This window comes from Trachymyrmex cornetzi, unplaced genomic scaffold, assembly GCF_001594075.2.
Source record: "Trachymyrmex cornetzi isolate Tcor2-1 unplaced genomic scaffold, Tcor1.1 scaffold151, whole genome shotgun sequence".
Classification (NCBI taxonomy): Eukaryota; Metazoa; Arthropoda; class Insecta; order Hymenoptera; family Formicidae; genus Trachymyrmex; species Trachymyrmex cornetzi.
In genome coordinates this window covers 333,886-345,052 of record NW_017296102.1, presented here as the reverse complement: position 1 = coordinate 345,052, position 11,167 = coordinate 333,886, and the positions used below count along the sequence as shown (strand labels likewise).

Genomic DNA, 11,167 nt, shown 5'->3' with positions numbered 1-11,167 from the left:
TGGGATTGCCCTGTTGCCAGAGAGATGGGAAAAAGTAGTAGAAAATGGAGGAAATTACTTTGATTAAGGTATTCATTCATCTTCCCTTCGAAACAATCAATTTTGGAGACGAAAAAACGGCAGGAATTAAGTTTAACACCTAATATATATATATATATATATATGTGTATATATGTCACATAGGTGGTACGTACTAGTCGGTAAAAATAATAAACAATGGAGAGAAGCAAGCGACAAGATCTATGTATTTAGTTTTATCGTGAAAAATATGCAAATTATCGCAGAAGCGAAACATTATAATTGCATTATTGTTCAACTTAATAAGTTTCGTGTCAAATCCTGTTGCTAATTGCGCAAACAAAAGTCATAGTAATAATCGTAAGTATCATTATTATTATAAGTAACAAGAAGTCACGTGGACCTGGTTTTTTTCCGTGAATGTACACATAAACATGTCGCGGATTATGGGATCTATATAAAAGCGAAGAACGTTTGCGCTGATCCAACTAGTGTATCTTTGAGCCTCAAAGCGAATCACGATGATTAAGCTATTCCTTATTACGTTGCTTTGCATGGCGATGGTAAGAAGTTAATAATAGCTCATATATAGTCTGTAAAACGAAGCAATGTGAATTACACATATTATTAATATTATTAAAAATGTGTTAATATAAATATTAGAAATTAAATATACGGACTCGCGTTTTAAAATAAAGATTAAAGTCTCAATTAAGATCGATATGAAAAAAGGATTTTAAAAAGAATCCGATTTCTGCCTAAAAAGATGTAAATAAGGAACAATATTTTTTGTAGATTTTAATCTCCTGAATACAATAGGATTATATTATTAAAAAGTTCGTAGTGTTTGAGGAACGCTTCGAAAACGGACATGATATATTTATCTAAATTTCAATATTCTTGCTTAATTTTTGAGATATTCCCAAATAAATATCATTAACTTTTTAATAATTTTAGCATATCTAGGAAGTGTTTTTACCCTAAATTATAATAATAAAGTTATTAAAAATTACGTGATACTTGAGGAACACCTCGAAAATTAAACAAGACTATTGAAATTTGAATAAATACTATATTTGTGTTCAATTTTCGAAGTGTTCCCTAAACGCTACAAACTACATAATAATTTCATCGTATTGAGGAGGTCAAAATCTACAAAAAACATTATTCTTTTTATTTACGTCTTTTTAGGAAATCGGCTCTTTTTAGAAACTTCCTCCTTTCAAATTACATATAAAATAGATCATGTATCAATAAATACTTAAAAAGTTTTTATCATTTATCTTTTCTAATATAATGAGAAAAATGAAGAGAAGGAAAACACATAGGGATAAATTATTACATACTACGACAAAAATCAATTTTTTTCCTGCCATGAAAAAATCAAGGAGATTCTGAAAGTAGATGTAAAAAAAAATTGACGTTTTTGCATGTGAATGTTTTGTATTCGAACTCATCGCATAACTTCACATGCAAAAACGTCAATTATCCATTTTAAAAAATTATTATATAATTTAAAACAATTGTAAAAAGCCAATATGAAGCAAATACGATAAATGGCTGCATAAAAACGTTAACGACTTGATCTGGTAAAACACCAAGACACGGGTATTTTTTTTTAAATCTACTTTCAGAATCTCTTTGATTTTTTCATGGGAGGGAATGTGTGTTGTACTGTGTTATTGAAAGCAGAAGGCAAATATAAATAACATATTTCTGTAATAATGTTTTTGCAAATGATTTTTGGAAAACACATTTTTCAAAGCACTCAATTTATTTCGCGAAATAATACCGATTATTTAGAGTTACATAATTATAGCATTATTAATATTTCGTTATTAATATCGCTTAATATGATTATATTTATAACAAAACATTCAACTGCCTTTTCAGTTCGTTGATTCCCAAGAAGACCAAATGAATGAAGTGAGTACAACTGAATGTTTTGTAATTTCTCACGGAATTATACCAGGAAAATTTAACAAGTTTTTCAATTTACATTTTGCATATGAATATGAATAATTTTTTCGTACTCTCGTCAGATAGTTTTCGCGATAAGATAATTTTTATTTAAAGATGGGAACAGGACGGAAAGCAAGCGCTGATATAGCTAGACATGCTATGATGGGTCAAGGTAGTCCTTTATTAATGCAATATGCAGCACGAAATAGAGGACTACAGGGAAGAGGACTACAGGGAGGATCACAGGGAGGACCACAGAGAGATGGACCAGCGGGAGGAGGACCACCGCGAGGAGGACCACCGCGAGGACCACCACCGGAAGGATCACAGGAAAATGGATCACAGGGAGAATGAGATCAGGGTTAGGTTGGGGGTCGGGGACAGTGACAGGGAGGGGGAGGAAACATACCAGGACCGAATAATCAAAGGCAAGTGGAGAAAAATAGATTCTGGTAAACATTTTTCAAATTAAGAATCACAATCCTTTGATGGATTCATCAATAATATTTAATTTAATTTTATAGAGATAATATTTTAATTTCGTTGATGATAATTAATCGTGTAAAACGTCAACACATAACGCGATTTATTCCATATAAAATAAATAACAAAAAAATATCTACTATTTTTAGTTTTAATTAAAATTTTTACGTTATTTTTAAATTAGGGGTGTGCGAATTAGTTTGAATTCGAATCGAATCAAATCACAGTGGATTCGATTCGATTCGTTTCTGGATCTGAAAGATTCGAAACCGATAAGTTCGAAATTTCGAATCATCACACAATGGTTCGATTTTGAATCACTCGCCTCTTGCTCTCTCTCTTCCCTGTATCTCCTGTTACCAATCTTTGTATCAGCACATATCAATCTTCGTGCATGCGCGTGCGCATCGCGTCAGTTGAACTCTATTAGATATTTTCACCTTTCTGATATGACTACGTAGTCTATAGCCGTGTTTCGATATACACCAAGTACATAGAGAATGGACTGCGCGATCCGTGTGTCAAAATGGTCGATAAAAGTAAGAGAGAGGGATCACAGAAGACTGCCATTTATATCTCTTTTCATTCAATGGTGTAATGGGAGAGAGAATGAGAGGGAGATCAGCCGTCCACGGTCCCTCTCTTTCATTATTGTCGACTCATTTTCAACATACAGATATTATCAAAAAATATTGTTTTTGATACATTTATAACATATTATTAATTTTATAACTTCTTACACTTGTACATTCAAAATAAATTTTTTTAGCTTTTAATTGTTTTTAGCTGATGTCAGTATGTAAAAATTTGATTTGATTCGATTCGTTTTTGAATCAAAAGGATTCGATTCAATTCGGCGTAAAGATTTCAGATTTGATTCGATTCATTTTTGTTATTATAGATTCGATTCGATTTGATTCGATTCTATGCAAATGCTTGATTCGCACACCTCTAATTTAAATTTAATAACATATAGAAATATAAGGATAAGAATAACAAGAATTTAAAGAGTTAAATCGACTTTACATGACTTATAAATCATATATAGAATTATTATTTAGACTAGAATTAGCAAAGCAAACAAAATAATTGATTTGTAATCTTTATCAAATTCATAATGGTACATTTTCTAAAATTCTTTGTTACTTTTGTTGGAATATGTAAATTATTAAATTGGTCACACACACACACACACAATGCACTTCCCTTTATTCTTTAAAAAAGCATATAGTATAATTATATACAGATATTACCTAATTCTCGATAATTCTAATACAAAAAATGTGCGTGACACGAGGATTAACTTTGTATATTTATTTCCCAGGTCTCTGCTGGTACATGTCGTCATAAAATACAGATAAAGGTTCGGCTGAAGTTTAACATTCCCTCAGCACTATAGATATTACTTTAAATTCGCACCGCTAAAAAAAACCCTGATAATTTTACAATAATAAAGTTTGTCACTGCAGTAGATTTTTCATTATTATTTAAACCGTTTCTCCGTTTGTATTTATATTTCCTTATTTCCTCATATTTATTTCTCCTAAACAAAAACGATTCTTTTTTATTTTTTATATAAGCTATTTATAGGGCAAATACAGATCCTAATTATCTTGTCCATTTTACAGTCGATAGTATACATTATTAAACGTCACGAGAAAAGTAAAGGCCCTGGCATATAATGACTAAGACTTAAGTAGTAAGGGCTGGTTTCGCTAATGTCAATTAATTGGGATTAATTGTCAACCGTAATGGTCAATTCTACTAAATAGCAAATGCGATTGGTTAGTTAACGGCCGATTCAACATGTTGGATTCGCTACTGTTCACGTTATGGTCTTATGGTCTGTACTGTGATTGGTCGATTCACTTACTGCTTAAGTCTTACATCTTTAGTTTTTCTATGTGCCGCAGTCTTAACAGGTCGCAAGTGAAACGTATTTCAGATTGTAATAGGTCGCAGACCGCAATATATAGGACGCAAGATGCAGGACGCGAAAATTGAAGTTGATCCAACTTTCTGCGTTCTGCGTCCTACAATCATATTATAATTAAAATACGTTAGGTTAGGTTAGTTCCTAGTTTTACGACCTGCGACCCGTGTTCTGCGTCTTATGTAGAATGGGCTTTACGGAGTTGAGCCAACTTCAACTTTCTGCGACTGCGACAGGCATGAGCTCAGCCAATCACAGCACAGCAAGTTGACGTTTAGAATTTGTCATCGAATTGCGTGCAAACAATTGTTATGACTATTGTAGACGCTCATTTAGCGACACTCTTGCGGCATGCGACAAATTTTCCTGTGATGCTACTACTAGCAATATCCGACACAACCTGTGCGACTATTGTATTGTTGCGTCACAACGTCGCAAGTGTCGTAAGCGTCATGCGACTTTAAAATTGACGCATCGGATTGGGTGACACAACAAGATAACTTGCGACCTGCAACGCCTATGCGGTACGACCAATGCAGAACCGGTCTAATGGTCTTAGTGTGATATCTCAGTCATTTATAATATATGATGGCAATTTAATATAAAAAGTTGAATGCATCATAAAAAGTTCTTGTAAATTAGTTGATTTTTGTGTGATTGTTAATATTGGTCCTTTATCAATTACAAGACTTCAATCATTTTATTCAGAATCCTATACTTGCCACCTCTTGACTTTACCCCCTTTTTTTATTGTAACTTGTTTGATTTAAATAAAATTTTGGAAAAAGTGCTTCTATTATAAAAGAAATATTTTGGGTAAATATGTAGTTTAAGGGAGCCCCCCTCCCCCCAATGACCTTGACCTTGACGTATGTTGTCAAGGTCATGGTCCTGAGTGACCTTGAGGTCATGACCTTTACAACATATGTCGAGGTCAAGGTCATTAGGGGGGGGGGGCTCCCCTAAACTACATATTTATCATATTTTGCGATAATTTATCCATTGTGTCTTTCGTAATAAATAGATAAACAAAACGCAATGTCAACTTGCCTCTTTTGCTAGCAGCCCCGGTTTCTCCTACATAAATGTTTCGACCTTTTTATTTAATTATTTAGTATGTTTTTCACAGCATTTTAAAAATAAAACTCATCACGTAGGAAATAGGAAAACCAGGCCACAACGGTCTAAGCTGGGTCTTTTTAATGCTTAATTAATTTAAAGTGAATTGATATATATTATATCGTATGTGTACATACATATATATCATATTGTAGTGATTTGAACTATGCGCTGAAATTTTTCTGGACTTCAAATGCAGCTAAACTACCGAAATAATATCACAATTAAATTTTTGATGCTCAATATAGGCATCAATTAGAGATCTTAATATGATAGAAATCTCTCTGTAAATAACTTTATTTATTACGAAAAATATTACCTCGACCGGGAGTCGAACTTAGATCTCTTGCACTCCGTGCGAGCATTAAAAAAATGGTTACATTAAAATCGTTAAATAAATATAGAACCATAACTGTAGCAACGACACGATAAGAATATCAAGGTATTCCTAGCATTACCGAGATTTATACCGATGCTTGCTGTTAGTTTCCGACTTTTTCTTAATTGGCAGCGATTCTGACACTGAACCACACAGTCCCTAATTTGATATTCGCTCTATTGTACTTGCTTATACATATATGTATATTACTAAGGAATTATTTTAAGCGTCAAACTCTAGTTTCTAGATGTTACATTAATAGTTGATTATGAAAGAATTATATTTGACTTGTACGCACTCAGGCCTTAATTTCCAGTCTTGAGTTCGTTGATTTTTTTGTACAAGACAAATATGATTCTTCCATTGTTAACTATCAACGTAATATCTAGAAAATTAGAGTTTGACACTTGAGATAATTCGTAATTATATTCTATATTATATTCTAAATTTATTTAACGATTTTATAATCTATAATTGCATATTTCATTTTAGAGTCTTAATTAACAGGTCTATATCCTAATTACGTTCATCTAAAACGACGTTTTTTATTAGTTCTAGAATCTAGATTATCACAAATCTCAATGGAAAAAATTTTTTTTAAATAAAATGTCAGATTGTATAGAATCGAAATATCAAAACATAAAAAGATATTGATAATAATTGAGAAGTTATATCAAAAAATGTTAAAGAATAATTTGTAAAAAAAAGTGCAAAAATCAGTTTTTTTTAAATAATACCTTTATGATAAAAAGAGATACAAATAAAAATATTATTGTTTACAAATAAAAATAGTATTATTTTAAAATTGATATCTCCTTATTCCAAAAAGTGTAATTATTTGCATAAGTAAATTGGAGATATTTTTATATGTGTTCGGAAATACGGTATCAATATTTTCACGATTAAAAATAAAAAAATATTTCGAATATATTAAATACATAATAATTTCTTTCGATATTATTTACAATTTTATAGCGTCGAGAAAATAGATCATTTCGACAAGATGCCTCTCCCACAAAAATGCTATTTCTAAAAATAAACGTTTTAAATATATGTTTTAATTGTAGGAGCACATATACTTGAATATAACTAATAAACGGTCACTTACGGAAAATGAATTTTTATTTTTGGCAAAAATCTGTTGACGTTATATATGACGGGTCCAAGTCGCACTCAAGCCAAATTTTTATTGCATCACAATCAGCATCACAGTGACAATTAAACAGCCGCATCGCAACGATTGACGGAGGAAGGTTCCAAGTTTTTTACCCACTTACTTTAACTCTGCGATATTAACCGTACAAAAATAGAGACCAACTAAAATTTTCATCCGAGTCCAAATGACTCGTGTAGTTGAAGGTCAAATGTAACTATTTTTTGAATGTTGCAAAAAACATACTGAGGTTGACCAAATGAGAAAATCAAAACTTTTATGTATTTATATGAAGATTTGTTTAATAGATAACTTCCACAAAGACCTTGTTTATGCTTTTATGTTCCTATTTTTAATTTTAACTATTGTCATTGATACTGCTTATATCATACTTATCATTATAGTCACATTAAAATTGCAAGACCTTGGATTTTGTGTCACGAAATAATATTTACAGCCCATGCTCATTAAAAGTAAGATATCATCAAAACAAGGATAAAATAACAAAAAAATCGTAACACGTCTGAGGTTAATTAAAAAAAAATAGAAAAATATTCAACTTTATGAAAGTCATCTTTAGATATGATTTTCTAAAGATTTGAAATCATTAAAATAATTAAACACGCAATATATAACACGAACATTTTCGAAGTATATTATCAAGTTGCATTTATATATATACATATATATATATATATATATATATATATAAAACTGTCACATAGGTGGTACGTGCTAGTCGGTAAAAATAATAAACAATGAGGAAGCAAGCGACAAGATCTACGATCTAGTTTTATCGTGAAAAATATGCAAATTATCGCAGAAGGGAAACATTATAATTGCATTATTGTTCAACTTAATAAGTTTCGCATCAAATCCTGTCACTAATTGCGCAAACAAAAGTCACAGTAATAATCGGAAGTATCATTATTATTATGAGTAGCAAGGATACACGTGGACCTACTGCTTTTTTCAGTGAATAGACACATAAACATGTTACGGATTAGGGAATCTATATAAAAGCGAAGAACGTTTGCACTGATCCAACTAGTGTACGTTTGAGTTTCAAAGCGAATCACGATGATTAAGCTGTTCCTTATTACGTTGCTCTGCGTGGCGATGGTAAGAAGTTAATAATAGCTCATATATACTCTTAAAATGAAGCAATGTAAATTACACGTATTATTAATATTATTAATGAGTTAATATAAATATTATATATGTATAGAAATTAAATATACGAACTCGCGTTTTAAAATAAAGATTAAAGTCTCAATTAAGATCGATATGAAAAAAGGATGTGTTAAAAAGAATCCAATTTCTGCCAAAAGAGGTGTAATTAAGGAACAATATTTTTTGTACATTTTAATCTCCTGAATACGGTAGGATTACATTATTAAAAAGTTCATAGTATTTGAGGAACGCTTTAAAAATTGAATACGGAGACATGGTATATTTATCTAAATTTCAATATTCTTGCTTAATTTTTGAGATATTCCCTAATAAATATCATTAACTTTTTAATAATTTTAGCATATCTAGGAAGTGTTAAAATTTATTAAAAAATTATGTATTTCCTTTTATTTACATCTTTGTAAGCATTGAGCAGAAATTGTAGGATAATATCCTTTGTTATTCAGAGAATATTAAAAAAGGGCCAACTTTGAACCCTATATTATAATAATAAAGTTATTAAAAATTTCGTGACACTTGAGGAATACCTTGAAAATTAAACAAGTTACCTATTGAAATTTGGATAAATACTATATTTATGTTCAATTTTCGAAGTTCCCTAAACGCTACAAACTATATAATAATTTCATCGTATTCAGGAGGTCAAAATCTACAAAAAACATTATTCTTTTTATTTACACACTTTTAGGCAAAAATCGGCCCTTTTTAGAAACATCCTCCTTTCCCATACAAAATGGATCATATTTCAAGAAATACTTGAAAAGTTTTTATCGTATATCTTTTCTAATATAATGAGAAACATGAAGAGAAGGTAAACGCATAAGGATAAATTATTATCGAAAGCAGAAGACAAATATAAATAACATATTTTTTTAATGATGTTTTGCAAATAATTTTTGGAAAGCACATTTTTCGAAGCACTCGATTTATTTTGCGGAATATAATACCGATTATTTAGAGAGAGTTACATAATTATAGCATTACTAATATTTCGTTATTAATATCGCCTAATATGATCATATTTATAACAAAACATTCATCTGCCTTTTCAGTTCGCCGATTCCCAAGAAGACCAAATGAATGAAGTGAGTACGACTGTTTTCTAATTTCTTATGGAATTTTGTCAGAAAAATTTGACAGGTTTTTCAATTTACATTTTGCATATGAATATGAATAATTTTTTCGTACTCTCGTCAAACAGTTTTTCCAATGAGATAATTTTTATTTAAAGATGGGAACAGGACTAAGAGAAGCAAGCGCTGATATGGCTGGACATGCTATGAAGAGTCAAGGTAGTCCTTTATTAATGCAACATGCAGCAAATAGAGGAGGACAAGGAGGAGGACAAGGAGGAAGAGGACAAGGAAGAGGACGAGGAGGAAGAGGAAATGGAAGAGGAAGACAAAATGGAGGAGGAAATGAAGGAGGAAATGGAGGAGGAGATAAATGACAGAATTGAGAGCGGAAGCCGGAGATGGGAAGGGAAAGGAGGAGAAATTAGAATAATTAAGGGTAAGAGAGGAAAATTAGACTCTGATAGACATTTTTTTCAAATTAAGAATCACGATCCTTTGACGGATTCATTAATAATATTTAATTCAATTCTATAGATAATATTTTCATTTCGTTGATAGTAATTAATCGTACTTAATATTAATCGCGTAAAACGCCAACACATAATGCGATTTATTCTATATAAAATAAATAATAAGAAAATAACTACTAATTTTAGTTTTAATTAAAATTTTTACAATTTAAATTTGATAACATATAGAAATATAAATTTATATAGAAACATAAGGGTAAAAATAATAAGAATTTAAAGAATTAAATCGACTTTGAATGATTTATAAGTCATAAATATAATTTTTATTCGTACTAGAATTAGCAAAGCAGTCAAAATATTTCGTTTGTAACCTTTACCAAATTCATAATGGCATATTTTCTAAAATGTTTCGTTATTTTTATTGGAATGTGTAAATGATTAAATTTGTTAATGCACTTCTCTCCTCTATTTTTTAAAAAAGTATATAGTATAATTATATATAAATATTAATTCCCGATCATTCTAATATTAAAAAATAATGTGCATGTCACAAGGATTAATTTTGTATATTTATTTCGCAGATCTCTTCTGGATACACGTATGGTTATGAAATACAGATAAAAGTTCAGCTAGATCGGCTGAAGGTTAATTTTCTCTCAGCACTATAGGTATCACGTATTTTAAATCATTCGCACGGCTAAAAAAATCCTGATAATTATAGAATAATAAAGCTTGTCACTGCAGTAAATTTTTCATTGTTGTTTAAACCGATTCTCCATTTATATTTCCTTATTTCTCCGTACATATTTTCTAAATGAAAACGATTCTTTTTTATTTTTTATGCAAGCTATTTTTCGTCGATGATATACACTATCGAACATCGCGAGAAGAGGTCCTAGCACATGAAAATATTTAAGACGTAATGCCGGAAACACAATGAAAAGCACTGACAAGGAATAAACGATTTTAATCTATTCGAAAGCGTCCATTTTAGTATATTGTTTTTGATCGGTTGAAATTTGTTTCCTATTCGTATTGCCTATGTTTTTCATTGTATTTTCGGCTTAAAACTTAAGGCAATTCTACAATGTGCTCTTTGTTACCTGTGTCTTGCTTTTTACCTCTTGCTTTATCTTCTGTTGCAACCGTTTTACCGATTATTGTATTTCTTGCTGTGTGTTTTCTGTTTCTTCCAAGTTCGTTAACTTTTATTTCGGACGACATAAAACAAAAACCGGATAAGACGTAAAAAGACAAGATGTAAAAAATAGCAAAAAGCAGAAACAGAAAACAAAAAACACATTATAAAATAACCATTAAGCAGTATAAGGAAATCAACACGTTGGATTCGATTACTGTTCAAGTCTAACCATGTTAAGT

At 30.6% G+C, this 11,167-nt stretch overlaps 2 protein-coding genes across 3 annotated transcripts; both read left to right on the top strand.

The window, feature by feature from the left end:
• Positions 1–449: 449 nt before the first annotated feature.
• LOC108758120 (uncharacterized) lies at positions 450–2,403 on the top strand. Its single transcript, XM_018502915.1, has 3 exons — positions 450–581; positions 1,912–1,944; positions 2,095–2,403. Exons 1-3 carry the CDS (start codon positions 540–542, stop codon positions 2,332–2,334), a joined length of 315 nt encoding a protein of 104 aa, XP_018358417.1. The 5' UTR covers positions 450–539; the 3' UTR covers positions 2,335–2,403.
• A 5,668-nt stretch (positions 2,404–8,071) lies between these two features.
• Positions 8,072–10,535, top strand: LOC108758121 (mediator of RNA polymerase II transcription subunit 18-like). Of its 2 annotated transcripts, XR_001939936.1 has the most exons (4): positions 8,072–8,169; positions 9,294–9,326; positions 9,473–9,753; positions 10,369–10,535. XR_001939936.1 is itself a non-coding variant. In XM_018502916.1 (2 exons), exons 1-2 carry the CDS (start codon positions 9,555–9,557, stop codon positions 10,395–10,397), a joined length of 228 nt encoding a protein of 75 aa, XP_018358418.1. In that variant the 5' UTR covers positions 9,481–9,554; the 3' UTR covers positions 10,398–10,535. The 2 variants fall into 2 exon arrangements, 1 of the variants encoding a protein (XP_018358418.1); XM_018502916.1 differs by lacking the exons at positions 8,072–8,169; positions 9,294–9,326 and having other exon boundaries at positions 9,481–9,753.
• The last annotated feature ends 632 nt before the right edge of the window (positions 10,536–11,167 follow it).

What these genes read in the sequence shown, in the direction of transcription:
- LOC108758120 (XM_018502915.1), top strand. Translation starts at nt 540, where the DNA reads ATGATTAAGCTATTCCTTATTACGTTGCTTTGCATGGCGATG. An exon ending in CGTTGCTTTGCATGGCGATG is followed by an intron (nt 582 to 1,911) that starts GTAAGAAGTTAA and finishes CTGCCTTTTCAG; the next exon opens with TTCGTTGATTCCCAAGAAGA. An exon ending in AAGAAGACCAAATGAATGAA is followed by an intron (nt 1,945 to 2,094) that starts GTGAGTACAACT and finishes TTTTATTTAAAG; the next exon opens with ATGGGAACAGGACGGAAAGC.
- LOC108758121 (XM_018502916.1), top strand. Translation starts at nt 9,555, where the DNA reads ATGCAGCAAATAGAGGAGGACAAGGAGGAGGACAAGGAGGAAGAGGAC. An exon ending in AGAAATTAGAATAATTAAGG is followed by an intron (nt 9,754 to 10,368) that starts GTAAGAGAGGAA and finishes TTTATTTCGCAG; the next exon opens with ATCTCTTCTGGATACACGTA.